The sequence below is a fragment of the Pristiophorus japonicus genome, chromosome 5 (assembly GCF_044704955.1).
Source record: "Pristiophorus japonicus isolate sPriJap1 chromosome 5, sPriJap1.hap1, whole genome shotgun sequence".
In the NCBI taxonomy this organism is placed as follows: domain Eukaryota; kingdom Metazoa; phylum Chordata; class Chondrichthyes; family Pristiophoridae; genus Pristiophorus; species Pristiophorus japonicus.
The window spans coordinates 210,840,627-210,860,893 of NC_091981.1; the positions used below are offsets into that span (position 1 = coordinate 210,840,627).

The window sequence follows — 20,267 nt, forward strand, 5'->3', positions numbered from 1 at the left end:
TTAAAAGGCATGTCAGGAGTATGATAACATGCTCTCCAATTACGTGGAAAGTTGTAACTGCAGCAGCACTCATGAAGCTCAGCACGATCCAGAACAAAACAATCTGCTTGATTGGCACCCCATCCATCATCTAAAACATTCACTCCTTCCACCAGAGGCAGACTGTGGCTGCAGTGTGTGCCATCTACAGGATACACTGCAGCACTCGGGGTCCATTTTATCACGAATTACCCATTCCTTGGAAGGAGGAACTAGTACGCTTTAAATTTATTTCTATCATTTATTGTCTTCCAGTTCTCTATCCTTCATCTGTATGCCACACTACTTGTATGTCTAAGAGAACACTGAAATTCAGTGATCAAACATCGCAAGTTTCTATCAACGTTGATTCAAAGATTTCCAGCTGAGCTGATCCTAATTTTAAGCAAATATCTTTTGAGAATAATAGTCATGCATCTTAGACTTGGTCTCCAGTCGTCTTGGTTAACCCTTGTCACTGGATCAAGACTGAGCTCTGTTAAGCCCGTGTGGTGGCTGGTGTGCAACCGCTACCCCACGTTAAAAGAATCCACGCACAGGCATCTTCCACCCTTCAGTATGTAGTTCGGGACCTAGAATGTCAGGTCATTGAAACACCTGTGAACTCATCCCTTTTTGATGTGGAAGCGGGTCATCCTCGATACGAGGGACTGCCTAATACTATGAAAGGACATGGGGGACATGTTGAATATGTCTCCTTCCAAATCCCACTTTAACCCAGTCAACCGAAACTTGGATTTCCATAATTTTGATGCTGTGTAGGAAGTGAAACTACTTGGACTAAACAAATTGGGAGTGCAGTGGTGTTATCATTTATTGCTGTGGCTGATACCAAAGCTTTTTAATAAGTAGTGGCTAGGACAAGGCCAATGCCGCATTCTATATACATTAACAGATGACTATGGGAATGAGCACGAGAGATGCCAAACTTTAATTCACCTGCTCTTTGAAGATGCCATTGACTGGCTGTAGGTGTGATAATTCTTCACGGGCTGCATGTGGATTCCATGAAATTTCCTGGTTCAAACAGAAGTAGGAAAATATGGGTACCTGCCTTGACACACTTCCTGAACACAAGACCATGATCACATTATTTATTGATCTTTGCTATGTTGGTTGTAACAGGACTTGACTAAAGTTAAACTTTATGGGCCCAATTTTGGCCATGATTTACATCAATTTTTATGGAGTAAGTTGTTTTTTCTGGCGCAATTTTAAAAATGCCATTTTCTGCAAAAGGTTTGCGCCAGAGTAAGTCAGTTAGGTATGATTTTTTTTTTAGGTCAGTTTTTTTTCAGGTCAGTTTTTTTTTCCAAAAGGGAGCGTTCTCAGACACTTACGCCAGTTTTGGCCATTTATGCCACTTTGGCCAGCAAAAACTTACTCCAAATCGATTTAGGTCAGTGTATGTGGCCAGCTCTGAAAACCCTTGTGGGCAGTGAAGAAAAAGCAACGCACATTCGGCAGACATTAGGGCAGGGATAGGAGAGGGAAGGGAATTGGAGAGGACCTCAACAACCAAGCACCAAACATTGCAAGGAAAAGCTCAAACATTTAAAATACTAATAAAAATGAAGTAAATCTTACCGGAGAAGTGCGAGCTGCTGGCCGCGATGTCACGGGGTGGGGGGGGGGATAGCCAGAGAGAGAGAGAGTTGCTGGTATACAAAACACTCGTTCTCTCTCCCGCTCCCCCCCCCGCTCCTCCTCCTCCCCCCCAAAAACTCTCCTCTTCCTCCCCCACCCCCCGTAAACTCTCCTCTCCCCCCCGAAAACTCTCTTTCCCCCCCCCCAAAACTCTCCTCCCTCCCCCCCCCCCCCAAAACTCTCCTCTCTTCCCCCCACCCCCTAAAAACTCTTCCTTCCGCTTCCCCCCCCCCCCCAATTAGAACTCTCAAGCTCACACAACCACTAAATAAAACCGAAGTCCTACCTCACCCGGTAACTCAGTGGGCCGGCCGGTGCGGGAGGCCACTCAGCCGGGGATAGGGGCTGCGAGCATCGGGTCCTGCTCACAGCCCACAGGACGCGCTGGGAGGGCAGGAGCACGTGTGCAGCCCTCACTGAGCATGCGCGCAGGTGCCGGCAGTGCTTTCTGCGCAGGCCTGTTGCTCTGCCCCCTCCTTCAGACTGTACACCACACCACGACTCCGGGGACTCCGAAGAGCGGCCAGGATATACCAGATACTTCCCCTGGTAAGTCATCTCCCCCAACAGATATACCGTTTTGGATACTATTGGGGGAGATGACTTACCAGGAGAAGGCATCAGCAGCCAGGTTCATGGCACCGTGGGTGGCTCTGCTGCACAGAAGGGTGGGAAAAAGAGTGGGAGAGCTATAGTGATAGGGGACTCTATTGTAAGGGGAATAGATAGGAGTTTCTGCGGCCGCAACCGAGACTCCAGGATGGTATGTTGCCTCCCTGGTGCAAGGGTCAAGGATGTCTCGCAGCGGCTGCAGAGCATTCTGGAGAGGGAGGGTGAACAGCCAGTTGTCGTGGTACAAGTAGGTACCAACGATATAGGTAAGAAGTGGGAAGAGGTGCGACAAGCTGAATTTTGGGAGCTAGGAGTTAAATTAAAAAGTAGGACCTCAAAGGTAGTAATCTCTGGATTGCTACCAGTGCCACGTGCTAATCAGAGTAGAGGGAGAAGGATAGTTAGAATAAATACGTGGCTTGAGCAGTGGTGCAAGAGGGAGGGATTCAAATTCCTGGGACATTGGAACTAGTTCTCGGGGAAGTGGGACCTGTACAAAAGGGACGGTCTGCACTTGGGCAGGACTGGAACTGATGTCCTAGGGATAACATTTGCTAAAGCAGTTCGGGAGTGTTTAAACTAATATGGCAAGGGGATGGGAACCTATGCAGTGAGATAGGGCGAAGTAATATCGAGTCAGAAACAGATGGTAGAAAGGTAAAAAGCAATAGTGGAAGGCCAAGTAAACAAAGGCAAGAAACAAAAAGGGCCACACTACATCATAATTCTAAAAGGACAAAGGGTGTTAAAAAAACAAGCCAGAAGGCTTTGTGTCTTAATGCAAGGAGTATCCGTAATAAGGTGGATGAATTAACTGTGCAAATAGATGTTAACAGATATGATGTGATTGGGATTACAGAGATGTGGCTCCAGGATGATCAGGGCTGGGAACTCAACATCCATGGGTATTCAACTTTCAGGAAAGATAGAATAAAAGGAAAAGGAGGTGGGGTACCATTGCTGGTTAAAGAGGAGATTAATGCAATAGTTAGGAAGGACATTAGCTTGGATGATGTGGAATCTATATTGCTAGAGCTGCAGAACACCAAAGGGCAAAAAACGTTAGTGGGAGTTGTGTACAGACCTCCAAACAGTAGTAGTGTTGTTGGGGAAGGCATCAAACAGGAAATTAGGGGTGCATGCAATAAAGGTGCAGCAGTTATCATGGGTGACTTGAATATGCATATAGATTGGGCTAACCAAACTGGAAGCAATACGGTGGAGGAGGATTTCCTGGAGTGCATAAGGGATGGTTTTCTAGACCAATATGTCAAGGAACCAACTGGGGGGAGGCCATCTTAGACTGGGTGTTGTGTAATGAGAGAGGATTAATTAGCAATCTCGTTGTGCGAGGCCCCTTGGGTAAGAGTGACCATAATATGGTGGAATTCTACATTAGGATGGAGAATGAAACAGTTAATTCAGAGACCATGGTCCAGAACTTAAAGAAGGCTAACTTTGAAGGTATGAGGCGTGAATTGGCTAGGATAGATTGGCAAATTATACTTAAGGGGTTGACTGTGGATGGGCAATGGCAGACATTTAGAGACCACATGGATGAACTACAACAATTGTACATCCCTGTCTGGCGTAAAAATAAAAAAGGGAAGGTGGCTCAACCGTGGCTATCAAGGGAAATCAGGGATAGTATTAAAGCCAAGGAAGTGGCATACAAATTGACCAGAAATAGCAGTGAATCCAGGGACTGGGAGAAATTTAGAACTCAGCAGAGGAGGACAAAGGGTTTGATTAGGGCAGGGAAAATAGAGTACGAGAGGAAGCTTGCAGGGAACATTAAGACGGACTGCAAAGATTTCTATAGATATGTAAAGAGAAAAAGGTTAGTAAAGACAAACGTAGGTCCCCTGCAGTCAGAATCAGGGGAAGTCATAATGGGGAACAAAGAAATGGCAGACCAATTGAAAAAGTACTTTGGTTCGGTATTCACTAAGGAGGACACAAACAACCTTCTGGATATAAAAGGGGTCAGAGGGTCTAGTAAGAAGGAGGAACTGAGGGAAATCCTTATTAGTCGGGAAATTGTGTTGGGGAAATTGATGGGATTGAAGGCCGATAAATCCCCAGGGGCTGATGGACTGCATCCCAGAGTACTTAAGGAGGTGGCCTTGGAAATAGCAGATGCATTGACAGTCATTTTCCAACATTCCATAGACTCTGGATCAGATCCTATGGAGTGGAGGGTAGCCAATGTAACCCCACTTTTTAAAAAAAGGAGAAAGAAAACAGGGAATTATAGACCGGTCAGCCTGACATCAGTAGTGGGTAAAATGATGGAATCAGTTATTAAGGATGTCATAGCAGCGCATTTGGAAAGAGGTGGCATGATAGGTCAGCATGGATTTGTGAAAGGGAAATCATGCTTGACAAATCTTCTAGAATTTTTTGAGGATGTTTCCAGTAGAGTGGACAAGGGAGAACCAGTTGATGTGGTGTATTTGGACTTTCAGAAGGCTTTCGACAAGATCCCACACAAGAGATTAATGTGCAAAGTTAAAGCACATGGGATTGGGGGTAGTGTGCTGACGTGGATTGAGAATGGTTGTCAGACAGGAAGCAAAGAGTAGGAGTAAATGGGTACTTTTCAGAATGGCAGGCAGTGACTAGTGGGGTACCGCAAGGTTCTGTGCTGGGGCCCCAGCTGTTTACATTGTAACATTAATGATTTAGACGAGGGGATTAAATGTAGTATCTCCAAATTTGCGGATGACACTAAGTTGGGTGGCAGTGTGAGCTGCGAGAAGGATGCTATGAGGCAGCAGAGTGACTTGGATAGGTTAGGTGAGTGGGCAAATGCATGGCTGATGAAGTATAATGTGGATAAATGTGAGGTTATCCATTTTGGTGGTAAAAAGAGAGAGACAGACTATTATCTGAATGGTGACAGATTAGGAAAAGGGGAGGTGCAACGAGACCTGGGTGTCATGGTATATCAGTCATTGAAGGTTGGTACAGCAGGCGGTTAAGAAAGCAAATGGTATGTTGGCCTTCATAGCGAGGGGATTTGAGTACAGGGGCAGGGAGGTGTTACTACAGTTGTACAGGGCCTTGGTGATGCCACACCTGGAGTATTGTGTACAGTTTTGGTCTCCTAACTTGAGGAAGGACATTCTTGCTATTGAGGGAGTGCAGTGAAAGTTCACCAGACTGATTCCCGGGATGGCGGGACTGACATATCAAGAAAGACTGGATCAACTGGGCTTGTATTCACTGGACTTCAGAAGAATGAGAGGGGATCTCATAGAAATGTTTAAAATTCTGATGGGTTTAGACAGGTTAGATGCAGGAAGAATGTTCCCAATGTTGGGGAAGTCCAGAACCAGGGGTCACAGTCTAAGGATAAGGGGTAAGCCATTTAGGACCGAGATGAGGAGAAATTTCTTCACCCAGAGGAGTGGTGAACCTGTGGAATTCTCTACCACAGAAGGTTTTTGAGGCCAATTCACTAAATATATTCAAAAAGGAGTTAGATGTAGTCCTTACTACTTGGGGGATGAAGGGGTATGGCGAGAAAGCAGGAATGGGGTACTGAAGTTGCATGTTCAGCCATGAACTCATTAAATGGCGGTGTAGGCTCGAAGGGCCGAATGGCCTACTCCTGCACCTATTTTCTTTGTTTCTGTGTTTCTAGGATGAGGCCCCTTTTTTTCTGGCGCCCTTTCCAGTTTGCAAATTCGGTGTGCTTCAGGTCAGTACGCTGAAAAAACGGCTTGGACATTGTTGGGCCCATTGATCTGATGGTCCAACTAAACTAAAATGGCCAACAGTTGTGGCCTTTACAAAAATCAAATTAAGTGACTGTTGAACCATTTAAAAATATACATTTCCTGATTTAAACATCAATCTTCAGTTAAGAGTAACAATGTTAGGTAAGAATATATTTTGGTGATTTATTCCTTGTTTTTTTTCCTTTCAGCAATGCTTAGATCTCTGGTCACCACTCCCCATTGCCTATTCTCAGTTTGACTACCAATTCCTGGCACTTTCTTGATTGGTTCCTGCTTCCTCAGCCTATTCTTACCTAATACATGTTCCTTGGACTTGTTCTCACCTGGTACCCGTTCTCAAGACTTATCTTCAGCTGCTCACCACTCAAACTCTAATCTGCTGACCTGTTCTCCAGTACTGCCATCTTTTAAAACTGAAGGCAGTAGGACGAACATTTTCCAAGGGTTGAAATTCCTTATTGGATCATTGGCACCAGTTAAGCATGCAGGCACTGGATTACAATGTGATGGTCCATATAACCACAAAGGGCTACCACTCCCTCAATGTAAAGCTACTCACTGATCAGGAACACCACAGCATGCAGGTCAATGCTTGCTTCCTCGGCAACCGTCATGATGCTTTCATTCTAAATTAGGCCTTTGTTCATCTGAAGGCAGATTGCAAGCGTGGCTCCTCAGAGACCAAAGTTATCCTCTTCAGCCTGGCTAACGACATCTCAGCAGGAGCTATGGACCAAAGCAGAATGCAGGTCCAACAAAGCCCATGCATGCTGCATTCCTTTTTTCAAGGGAGTTTGCCTTGGAGCGCTAAACAGTGCAACCTTCCTTGTAGTTACCTCATGCAGCCACACCTCCACTTCACCATCTATCAAACAGCATGTTCGGTTCCTGTGCCATTACCATAGACTCTGTTTTGTGCCTGCAATTTATTTTGGCCTCCCCATTATTGTATCCGTAATTTGTTTTTTTTTTCCCCTTGCCAATGGCCACTTATCTTTTTAAAAGACATTTCCTTTTAAATAGTTGCTGCAGCCCTTTTAATAATGCAGCAGCAGAAGTAATCTCAACTTTTATTGAGCATTCTTCCAGTGACATCCCAATATGTGGCAGAAGTTCACAATGGATATATAATTAACCCAGACCTAGAAGATTTGGTGGAAATGGTGGATGGCTCATGTGTACTGTTCCCACTGAAGGTGTATGTGAAATGGCCAATCCAGCCATGGTAAGGAAATAAGAGAATAAAAGGATGAAAAACACTATTTGGCCCATCAAAGCTCATCACTCTATAGCATCATGGTAAGCCTAGTGTTTTGCCGCTACGATTTTGCCTCCCAGATTATTCTAAGTATCTTTTCCAAATTTACTTTTCACTATTCTTACATTTATGTCCTCTGGTCCTATTACACACTTGAAATCAAAAATAGATGAGGATAGTGTCTTAGATAGAATAAGGAACCTTAAAATAGATTGGACTGTCATCCCAGATGATATCCATTTAAGGTTCTTTCAAGAGATGGGCAGGTGCTATGTGGGCCCCTTGCCCATATCTTTAATAGCTCACTGGAGTCGGGACTGTTCCCTCAGACTGGAGGGATACCAACGTAGTTCCAATTTTTAAAACGGGTGATAATGTAGAACCGGCTTATTATTGGCCCATTACTTGACTTTGTTAATGGGTAAGGTGCTCAAAGGTAAAATTAGAGATGCCCTACATGACCATTAAGATAGAGAAGGTCGTTTTAGGGATAGCAAAAAAGGTTCTGTATTATGAATTTTTTGAAGAAGTCACCAGGATTGTGGATGAGGGTAACCCGGAAGATATTGTCTACTTGGATTTACAGAAAGCTTTTGATAAGGTGCCTCACAAGAAGCTTCTCTACTAGATAGAATCTAGTGGGATTAGTGATAATGGGCCCAAATTTGGCCAGGTGATTTTTTTGGAGTAACTTAAAAATCGCAATTCTGCACATTTAATTTGTGCCAGTGTAAGTGAGTTAGTTAGGATTTTTTTAGTTTAGTTTTTTTTTCCAAAAGGGGGCGTTACCAGCCACCTTTGCTTGTTTTGGCCATTTAAGCTAATTTGGACAGCTAATAGTTGCTCCAAACTAATTTAGGCCAGCGTATGTGGCCACTTGTGGCCTGCACAGAAAACCCTTGTGGAGAGTTAAGAAATCAGTGCAGGTAAGTACATTTAAAGCACCAAGCACTAAACAAAGCACAAAAATAAGCATTCAATAACAAATAAAAAATACAAGGAAGCTGAGAGGACCTGCACCTAGCACCAAGACTTATAAAGCACTAAACAAAGCACAAAAAGTAATAAACAATTAATTAACAAATAAAAAATAGAAGGAACCCTACACCTGAATCACCAAGACCAAGTCATCATCATAGGCAGTCCCTTGGAATTGAGGAAGACTTGCTTCCACTCCTGAAGTGAGTTCTTTGGTGGCTGAACAGTCCAATACGAGAGCCACAGACTCTGTCACAGGCGGGACAGACATTCGTCGAGGGAAGGGGTGGGTGGGTTTGGTTTGCCACACACTCCTTCTGCTGCCTGCGCTTGACCTCTTCACGCTCTCGGCGTTGAGATTCAAAGAGCTCAGCGCCTTCCTGGATGCACTTTCTCCACCTAGGGTGGTCTTCGGCCAGGGACTCCCAGGTGTCAGTGGTGATGTTGCACTTTATCAGGGAGGCTTTGAGGGTGTACTTGTAACGTTTTCACAGCCCACCTTTGGCTTGTTTGCCGTGAAGGAGCTACGCATAGAGCATTTGCTTAGGGAGTCTCTTGTCTGGCATGCAAACTATGTGGCCTGCCCAGCGAAGCTGGTCGAGTGTGATCAGTGCTTCAATGCTGGGGATGTTAACCTCGACGAGGACACTGATGTTGGTGCGTCTGTCCTCCCAGGGGATTTGCAGGATTTTTTCGAGACATCGTTGGTGATATATCTCCAGCGACTTGAGGTATCTTCTGTACATCGCCCATGCCTCTGATCCATACAGGAGGGCGGATATTACTGCAGCCCTGTAGACCATGAGCTTGGTGGTAGATTTGAGGGCCTGGTCTTCGAACACACTTTTCCTCAGGTGGCCGAAGGCTGCACTGGTGCACTGGAGGCGATGTTGAATCTCCGCATCAATGTCTGCTTTTATTGATAAGAGGCACCCGAGTTATGAAAAATCGTCCACAAGCAATCAATTAATCAATAACAAATAAAAAATAGAAGTCCTACCTTTATGTGAAGGGAAGGTAGTGGGCCGCCGATGAGGAGCCCATTCGGCCAGGGATAGGGGCGTCGCGCTTCAGGCCCCTCCCACATAGCCTGCAGAACACACAGATTATGGGGGCGAGGAGCTACTGCGCATGCGCGCACACTCTAGCGCGCATGTGCAGAGGTCCCGGCACCGTTTTCAGCGCCGGGACCTGGCTCCGCCCTCGAATCCAGTTGCCACGCTGTGGCAGGATCGAGGAGAGGCTGGGGAACGGCCAAACTCGGCCTGAAGATTTTTGGCGCCCTTGCAGTTCTACAAAAGCGGCGCACCTCTGCTGAGTGTGCCAGAAATCTGCACTGAATTGGATAAATACCTGTAGGCAGAAGGTTGTTGTCAATGGATTTGGATCTACTTGGAGACTGGTAACCAGTGATGTCCTGCAGGGATCAATGTTACGATCTTTGCTATTTACTTTTTTTGCTAATGACCTAGATGTTATGTGTTGGGGACATGTTCTGCAAGTTTGCAGATGACACCAGGGTATGTGCAAGTGTTAGGACTGTTGAGAATACTCAATGCCCAAAGCTGATCTCAGTATGTTGGGGGAATAGGTCCGTGTTTGAGAAATGATGTTTAATTTAGAAAAGTGTAGTGTTATGCTAGGTCTATTTCTAAGTATACATGCACCCTACAGGGAACAAAAATGAAAGAGTGAGATGTTATAATGCATCACTCTCTAAAGCTTCATGACCAATGCCATGGAGTTGTAGCCAAAGCAAAGAGTGTTCTAGGGTGTATTCACAGGACAATTCACAACAAAGCAAATGATATTGTTTTGTCCTTGTACAAGACCTCAGTTAGGCCTCAGAACTGGACTCATCACATGTTGGGGGATATTGACGCTTTGGAAAGGGTGCAGAGGAGGACCACAAGATTAATTCCCAGTTTAAAACTCCTTACCTACCCAGATAGGCTTAAAGAGCTGGGTCTGTATAATTTCGAAAAGGATTGATTTGGGGGCGATTTGATAGAGATAGATAATACAATGAAGGGACTAGATTATGTTCATGTGGACAAATTATTTCAACTGGATAGACTAGAGGAGACCAGGGATTACGTTTATAAGTTACATAAGACCTAGGTTGGATGTTAGGCACTTCTCCCAGAGAATAGTATGGTTGTGAAACAGGTTGTTGGCTCTTGCAGTGAATGCTAATTTGCTGTACTCCTTTAAGAGAGACCAAGACATGTTTCTGGCTGGGGCAGAGATCATCATACAAGAAGTAGGTACCCTGTAATATAAATTGAGGTCAAATTTTGGGTTTTATAAAAAGGGGACATAGAACAGCAGAGTAAAGAAGTTAGGATTAAATGTATACAAACCATTGGTTGGGTCACAGTGGAGTATTGTGTGCAGTTTTGGGTGTCCCATTACAGAAAGACCATTAAAGTGATGGAGGGTACACTATGTAGGTTAACCAAGGATTTGGGGAGATGAGATACTGGGACTATTTCCACTGGATCAGCGATGGTGTTAAGAGACATTTATTAGAGATTTTCAAAATAATGAATGATTTTGATAGAGTAAATAGAAAAACATTTTCTTCGGAAGGTGAGTCATGACCAGGGGGTCAATAATTTGTTACAGAGACAGTGAGGAGAGATTCTAGGAGAAATGTCTTCATGCAGAAAGTTGTTGGAGCATGGATTGCCACAGGGAATAGCTGCGGCAGAGTTTATTTCTTTTCAGAGAAATGTTTTAAATATTTAAATGAGAGCCAGTTGTAGGAATATGGGGAGAATACGGAGCAGGGGGGTTAGTTCTGAATTGCTCTAGCTAAGAAGCAGCACATACACAATGGACTGAACATAACATAACATAAGGAGCAGGAGTAGGCCATATGACCCCTTGCGCCTGCTCTGCCATTCAGTAAGATAATGGCTGATCTTCTACCTTGGCTCCACTTTCCTGCTTTAACCTCATTTAACCTTGATTCCCTTACTGCCCAAAAATCTATCAATCTCAGTTTTGCATATACTCGATGACTGAGCATCCACAGCCCTCTGGGGTGGAGAATTCCAAAGATTCACATCACTGAGTGAAGAAATTGCTCCTCATCTCAGTCCTAAATAGCTGACCCCTTATCCTGAGACTGTGATCCCTAGTTCTAAACTGTCCAGCCGGAGTAAACAGCCGCTCAGCATCTACCCTGTCAAGCCCCTTCAGAATCTTATATCACCTTTCTTCTAAATTCCAGAAAATATAAGCCCATTCTACTCAATCTCCTCATAGGACAACCCTCTCATCCTAGGAATCAATCTAGTGAACCTTTGTTGCACCCCCACTAAGGCAAGTTAATATCCCTTAGGTAAGGAGACCAAAACTGTGCATAGTATTCCAGATGTGGTCTCACCAGAACCCTATATAATTGCAGCATGACTTCCTTTCTCTTATATTCCAACCCCCTTGCAATAAAGGCTAACATACCATTTGCCTTCCTAATTTCTTGCTGTACCTGTATGAATGGGCTCCTTCTATATGAAAAGTTTCTGTGATGTAACTCTCACTTTACAAGGCATGTTGAACATATGTTATTATGAAGATATTATTGTGCCTAGGACACTAACCAGTAGATGGGGATTGCACACATGGCTTCATATCACCTATGCCCTTTAAGATCTTATGAGTTATTACCATATTTGCCTCCTCAAAAGTATATGGATATAATTGCATCACTTCTGATAGCTTGTCGCTTTCTTTTATTAAATATCAGCTTGTCCTGTAAAGAAAACATCAGAGCAGCGAGTTCATTATGCAGTTACCTTGAAGGTCAGCAAGGTATGATTAATGCCCTTGTGACTGCTGCTGTACTATTTGAATTAATTATTGCTCTTGAGACAGAGGAATTTGTGGTATTTCTTTATAGGGTTCTTCCTCATAATTAAGCCACTCATGCCCTCCCTTCCATTCCTATAACTGCTTATTCTGTCCATATAAGTATACGCATGATCTTCCCTAATACAGTCTATTTTGCATTTCTCTTTTACATCATGCATCTTTTACACTTCTCTCCAAGTGTACTGGATAGCAGCTTCTGCATTTACCACATAAATTATCCGATATTGTGCTTGCTTTCTCCACAGGAATAATGTGGACAGCACACTCTTTCCCCCACAATGCAAAGTCTTTGTCTTTTCATTACAATCTGCAATAGAATGCAGAGGGTACCATTTATGAACTAAAATTTTGCACAGTTGAGATCCACAATAGCAATTTGGCCCATTACTGAGGATTCAATACACAAATGGTTGACCTAAAAAACATTGTTTAATACTTTTATCGATCGCTAAGCATAATTTCAATCTCTTATGCTCTAGTATTCAATTTTTGCCATAATGTTGAAAAAAACGTATAGGGCCATAAATTGCGGCCTCCCTGGGTGCATACAATGTGCGCACGCGCCCGAAGAGGCCCCGCAAGTGCCAGTTCTCGTCGTGCGATGTACATGAGCCGAGAACCAACATTTGAGAACTGACAGATTGCACACATCCCCGGGAGAAGAACATTCGCGGGCAGAGATTTGGGCTATTTGCCCGATTCCTGCCCAACAAATGTCTTTCAAACTCTTACACTGGTAAAAGCAGGCCATTACCAGGCGTAAGAGTTTTAAAAGATAGAAAAATAACATTTTATCAATAATTGTTATATTAAAAACCCTGTCCATTAAGGTAAGTTTATTTTTACCCCATTAAAAGATTATTTTTTTTTAATTCAAAAAAATGTTTTTTTGTCTAAAGCATTTAATTAAATTCAATTTCAATTAATTTTAAATATGTGAAGTGTTTTTCTCATTTATTTTAAATGTTTGTGTTTTTCAGGGTATTCCCACTCACAGTAATGGGGATATCCGTACAAACGGAATTCACCATTATTGTGAATGGGGATGTTCCATTTTAATTGGTTGGTCCGGCCCACGTGCTCCCAGGCTGCACATACGCTCCTGGAATACGTGGGCCTATGAGCTGGACTGTGAATGGAGGCCTCGGACCGCAAGTCTACGTTCCTCCGGGACCACCAGGTACTTTCGGGGGAAAGATTTTGGTCGGAGGTGTCCGCTCCCAGGAAACCTCTGACTGCAATTTCTGGGCCATACTTACATTGAAAAGTGTACAAAGATGAGCAAAGATGATAAAACTAATCCAAAGTGTGCTGAGGCTAAACTATGAAAAAGGATTAGAAAAGCTTTTGTGGTTTATTAAAAAGACAGTTAAAAGGAGACCTCATCAGAGTATACTACATGGTACAGAAAAGGTGGGCACAGGTTACTACTTCAGAATAAACCAATTAAGTGGGACCAGAGACACATACATAAGTTAATAAATTTAAAACAGATACCAGAAAGGATGGCCGAAATCTTCCTTACCTGGGCGGGTCCGGTGCAGACGGTGTCCGTGGCGGGTCGCGACCCCCCCCTTGCTGGCTCCATCCCACTGTAGAAAATGAACTTACCTTCATGGAGCCGATTAAGCCCGCCCAGCCCATTACCCAGCCCAATGAGATGGAGCGGGTCTGGTGACATCATTCATGAGGCGTTTTAAGCCGGTAACCTTAAAGGGACCCTGGCCACATAAAATTTTAAGTTTAATCTAACATTGTGGGTGTTGAATCTTTACTGTACAATAATATAATAAAAGTTATGTATGAGTGACAAATATTTAAGTAATATATGACTGCATCTACAAATACGATCAAGAACCTCATTTAAAAAAAATTAATTGGGAAGTTATTGGTGCTTTAGTCACAAACTAATAGACTTTTGTATCAGTAACTGGTACAAATAAAATATGTGTGTGTATAGGTAATATATAAAATTAAGCAGATTTAAAATATAATTGTAAAGGTGGATTTACAATCTTGTGCAAGTTCAGCGGAAGAACAGCGGAATCCCTGACAAACAGTGTAAGTGGAGCTTATGATATGTTTCTGGGATTCCTGTAGCTCTTCTGTTGAAGTTAACAATGGACAAGTGAGAGAATCTCTGCAGAAATTCACCCTAAAGTTTCAGACTGAAAAATTAAATTAGTTATATTCAGGGACCCCGCTAGTAGCATCCTGGGCCGCCACGCTACCGGCGATGACGTCATCACCTTGCGTGGCAACCCCTTTGTGCCCTGTGGTGACCCCTTTCCACCCCGCAGCGGAAATTGGCCAGCGCCAAGCGAGGCTGCCGTGAGCGGCGTCAGCTCCAGCCTTGAGTGTCACGAACCAGGCCGACTTCCGCTCCCGGGGCGGAAGTTAAAGGGGAGGTGTGCTGCACCACCATTTTGTTGTTTTGGCCAACTCATCGGACGGCCTGTCTTGGTGCTCCGTGGCGTGGTCCAAGCCGCCATCATGCAGCTCGGCACTCCTTCTCGGTGCCGGGCTGCGGCCACGTCACTACGCCGCCCTGGCGGCCCACTGGAGGCCATCAGAGGCCCTGCAGAGTGCGCAGCGGCCCTCCCCTTTAATGGAAGGGGAAGGCGTTGAAACATGTCAGCACTACATGGTGAAGCCGTGTAGCGCTGCTGATCCTGCCCGATTAGCACCCCGGATACCGCCCCAACAGGAAGTGGAGCACCCGACATTGCGCTCCACTTCCTGTGAGGGACAGTAACACCAATTTCGCGGCCAGGGCGGGACTTCTGCGCCGGGCGCTGGCAGTCCCTCCCCGACCTGGGTTACCGCCTCTAAACGGGTCGCAGGGGAATTTCTCCCCCATAATAATGTTGACCTCCGTGTGTATTTCCGGGGTAACTAATATTATGGATGGGAAATTGCATGATGCTACGAGTCCTGTGGCAGCTAGGCTGGGAAATCCAATTACTTTCTGAAATTTGGAAGTCAGTGAGCTGATGCAAAAAACAATGTGTGAAAGGAGAGCAAGAGGCTTCTGAGTGGCATGTGTCTTTAAAAGGCCTTAAGAGTTTCTCCTAGAGGAAGTGAGACAGAGAAGGGGATCCTTCTTTGTCGGTGACCAGCACGGGCGAATGGGAAGACATGGTCGCCAGCACGAATGCCACCTCATTACACCAGCAACTGAAGCAGTGCACAAAAAAGTTTAAAAGCCCACGATGATCTTCTATTTAAGTAGTGTACTAAGTGTGTATATGGCGATTAAAATTACCTACCCCTCACACTGTCTTCAAGTACTTTCAAACTGTACCAAGAATATCCATGGGATGCCTTTTACACCCCCAGCCTTCACCTGGAAGTGTTTCTTCACTCACATTATACATGAATTTAGCTCTAAAGAATATTTCCTTCTAATGTAGCTGAATGTTGCATCACATCTAGACTGGGCTACTTCCTGACACGGGTAATATTTCATGTCATCTTAACCATTGGAATGTCTTACTTCTTTTACTCTGCTTGCAGGAGAAGACAGCCCATAACAGTTGAGTGAAAACAGTTACAGGAGGAGGACCCCCTAACTTTAGACCTCAAACCCCATATGAGGAAGAAACACTTGAAATCCTGTGAAGGGAGGCCATAGAAGGTGATGGGGATGGGAAATAGGAGGTTTGCTGCCAGCTGTGGGTTTGTTCTAAACTTCTTCCTTCTTATCCTATTCTTTAATTCACTTACAGCTACTTACGCCCTTTTTCATGTCATTCCTATTAAAGCTAAATGTGAAGGTTGCTCATCAGGACACCATTGGAATCTGCCTTCCTCTTCTCTTTCTCTAGGTGTGCCACAAGAAGGTGAGCCAGGCCTCACTACATACATGCACACCAACACTTCACAGCGTGCACCATCACGTCCTATATCCCTCAATAGGACCAGCTCAGATCCATTCATTACAAGGGATTTAGAGAATGAGCTCGAGGGGCGTACACTATATGAGAGACAGCACGAATGGAGACAGGAGCAGGTGATGCTGGTGGCAGAGAGGGAGGAACCTGCTGTCCAGAGGGCCAACTAGTGTTCTGTCTCAGCTGCTGAGCCTGCAAACCTCATGGGACCAGTTTTAGAACAAGGATGTTTTCTGAGAATTGAGTATTGGAACAGGCATTAGGGACCATGCCAAGTAACATCGTTTAGATGGTAGCTCAGTTGGAGTAGTCTAATAACTGCTTGTGTGCAGCCTTGCATGACAGTTTTGCAACACTGCAGTCTATCTTGGAATTCCAGGGATATCTGCAGCAGAGTCCTGCCTATACCAGAGGTCCTGGGTCAGTTGGGGCTTCTCCTATGAATGCTCAGACTGTAGTCATAGAGTCTGGTATGTAAAGTGGAATGGGCAACCTTCCATTTTTGACAGGCATGGGGATTGTTTAAAGAACCATAAGTGGGATTTCCTGATCTCATTTGTGTCATTAGGTCTGTTGCCAGTGGCCATGGTGAGGCAGTACTCTGTAATAGGGGCATGGCTAGTATAAATTATGATGCTATTTCTCAGGATGTCAACACATCTGGACGATCCTACAAACCCCCTCTTATACTTGCACAAGTGCTATAAAACACTTGGCTCAGGCTGCTCATATGGTACAATAGTGTAGTGCTTATGTTGCTCTACTGGTAATCCAGAGAACATTGAGTTCAAATCCCACCATGGCAGTATGAGCATTTGAATTCAGTTTTAAAAATCAGGAAATAAAAAGTTGGATCGTGAACTGTTGTAAAAACCCAACTGGCTCACTAATGTCCTTTAGGGTAGGAATCCTGCCATCCTTACCCGGTCTAGCCTGTGTGTGACTCCAGTCCCACACCAGTATAGTAAGTGCTTAAATGCACTCTGAAGTGGCCTAGCAAGCCACTTAGTTATATCAAAAGCCACTGGAAGACCAACCACCACCACCTTGGGGCAACTAGGACTGGCCAATAAATGCCGGCAACACCCACATCCCGAGAATTAAAATAAATTTGGTATTTGCAGTGTCTCAGGATGCAGCAGGTGCAGCACAGGACTTAGCTACTGGGATGTGAGGGCTACCTCAATCCTAAGAATCGCTATACACACAATAGTCAACCAACCTACATAGTACTACCACTGAGATAGTATCTATCTAGGTTTAAGAGCAAATGCACTGTCACCAAGCGGAAGCGGACAGTGAACACTAACACAATATTGGCAATATTAGCCTAGATCTATCCAGGTATTTGAAGTTCAGCTTCAACATGCCAATAGTGTGTTTGATGATTACTCTGGTCCATGCCAGCACTTCATTATACTAGGGCATGACTGGTACCTCAGATACTGCAAAGTTGCCATCAGCTAGGATCCACTATGAAATTTGTTTTTGCATATCAAATATTGGTGGGATAATGGACTCCCTTAAAATGCTGACAGCTGCCTGAGAAGCAAGCGATAACTTGCATAATCCAATGCTATGACTTCAAATGAACAGAACTTTGAGAAAGTGGAATCTTTACCAATTTGTTTATGTAGTAGTATTGTGCTCGGGATTGGGAGGGCCACATTGGTACAATCTGCAACCCCTGGACCTTTAGGAATGCTGCCACTCTATAAAATGTCTTAGTCCTATTATGCTTTTGTTAGTTGTTTGCGGCAAAGGAGATGAACTTGCTCACTCGAGCAAACAAAACCATTGGTCACTTGCTTTACACATTTACACTCCTTGGACAGCTGATTGGCTTGTTACCAATGTCTGCATTGTAAGCCTGAAATGATCCCCAACCATAAAGGTTAAGGGCTGTGGGGAAGAGTTTGGCTGCAAGTCTGGTTGGAGCATGCAACACAACTCTGTCATGGTGTTCTTCGTAAATCGCAGCCTCTGTTTCTGTTTCTCTTGGACAAATGGAGGTATTTCCACCTCTGCCCATAAATTCTGGTATGGGATACCAGCGGTTAGATGTCATCCCTTTATTGGACCTCCTCTTCCTCCAAAAGTACAGATAAAAGGAGATTCCCATGGGGGAAGTCATTGTGGAACTAATGCAACTGTTGAAGAAAAAAGGCAGCAGCACAGCAATTTGGAATTTTCAGACTTGAAGGGAGATGTTTGAGAGCTAATCTTATAGATAGTTAAGGGACTGGAAAAGGAAAATCTGAAATGGTAGTTTCAATTAAATTGCGAGCGTAGGACAAGGGATACAGGTTCAAACTAATAAAATTAAAATTTAGGACTGATATCAGAAAATTATTCTTCACAAAGAATGATGAATCTATGGAATAGAGTAGCAGAGGCAAAAACCCCAAAATCTTTTGACAAACAATTGGATACTGAAAAGGGGGAACATTCTGGATGGATGAATTACGATGGGCCAGATGGGTCAAAAGGCCTTCCTCATCCACAACTGTCAACTGATCTTGTGAATTACTACAAAAGCTCCTAAAAACTTCAATGGCAACAGAAAAAAACAGTACTAAAATGAACTTCCATATACAGCACAATCCTTACCAACCGTGGAAGCTCGTTTTATATGGGCTGTAGATTGCTTTCAGGAGGGAGCTTCCTGCGTCCAATAAATTATATACCGGTAGATAGATAGAATATACAGCACAGAAACAGGTCATTTGGCCCAACAAGTCCATGCCATGGTTTATGGTCCACTCGAGCCATTTCAGCACCAGAAATGCATAAAATAGGTTGAGATCCAGGTCATTAGCAAAGGTTCAGATATGTAACTACTTTACCGAGAACTGTTAAGCTGGGATCATATTGTGCTTTGATTATTTGTACAATGGAAAAATGAAAATTTTACCTCTCTTACATACTTAGCTGAACTCAATTATAGGAATATTGATTCTTTTCAGATGGCTGTGTTACTGTAATGTCCCTCAATTCTGCGACAGTCTCCCTCGACATGAAACCACCCAGGTTTTTGGCAGGACATTGCTTCGCTCTGTTTTTACTGTCATGAGGCGCCAGTTACTAGAGAAGTCCAGGCAGGAGAAAGATAAGCTGCCTTTAGAGAAACAAACATTGATCCTTACCCATTTTCCAAAGTAAGTACTTAAAAATTGTATGGTCTCATTCTTTGAATATTCTTCCATCATATTGTTTTATTTTGTGCATGTGTATTTGAACTAGAATCCAGATTAAAACTCTTGTTAAGCAAATTGTTCCATTTAAATGTTCCCACTAAGAAAATGTATTATGTTGGCTTGGACGTATGGCAAGTAAGGGAAGTCTTTGCATCACTGATTTAGATCATTTGTAATTTTATAAACACAATAGATAAAGAAAGAACTTGCATTTATAGAGCGCCGTTCTTGACCTCAGGATATCCCAAAGCCTTTCATAAGCAATTATGTACTTTTAAAATGTGTTACTGTTGTAAAGTAGGGAGAGAAAATGAAATAATATGGCCCCAAAGTTCCTGGACCTGGGAGGATTTAAAGAAGACTTGTTGGCAGGGAGGTAGGAATTGGGGCGGAACCCATTTCTGCTGAAGAAATTCCAACCAGCGGGGTGGCTATATCCATTTTATACCACTCAAAGAGGCAAGATTAGCTGGATAACAACTCCAGACTAGAAAATCCATCAGTTCCACCATTACTAAGACCAAGAGAAAGTACACCTGCATGAAAACTGGTGTACTTACTTAACCAATATGTTTGGTAGGGGCTTCAGGCAGTTTAGTCAACGGCAGTTGATGCTGAAGTGATTGATTGCCATTAGAAAAGTGGCAATGGAATTTCCAGCTACATAAAAATTGTATTGTTTATGGAGAGAATTCCATTGAGCTTTGCTGAAACCAATTGCCAATGGTGGGTGAATGAATGGGGCATGGGGATTGTAAGCCTAGGGAAGGTTATAGAGATATAGAAGGGTGAGGCCATCAAAGGATTTAAACACCAGGAATAGAATTTTAAATGTGAAGCTTTGGGGGACCAGGAGTCCTGAGTGATAGGTGAGTGAGACATTGCAAGATATGATATGGGATGAGGAGTTTTGGATAAGCTAAAGTTCATGGGACGTGGAGAGTAGATGATGGGAACCAGCCCAGAGACCACTGTATCTGGAGGTGACAAAGGCACCTGGATTTAGGTACAGGAGCAT

General features: G+C 43.8%; 1 protein-coding gene across 3 annotated transcripts in view; it reads left to right on the plus strand.

The window, feature by feature from the left end:
• kat2b (K(lysine) acetyltransferase 2B) overlaps nt 1–20,267 on the plus strand; it is a 97,281-nt gene that overhangs the window by 43,530 nt on the left and 33,484 nt on the right. For all 3 annotated transcript variants that reach the window (XM_070881279.1, XM_070881280.1, XM_070881281.1), the window contains exon 6: nt 19,019–19,210. In XM_070881279.1, the coding sequence (XP_070737380.1) occupies nt 19,019–19,210 (192 nt within the window). The remainder of the gene's footprint in view (nt 1–19,018; nt 19,211–20,267) is intronic.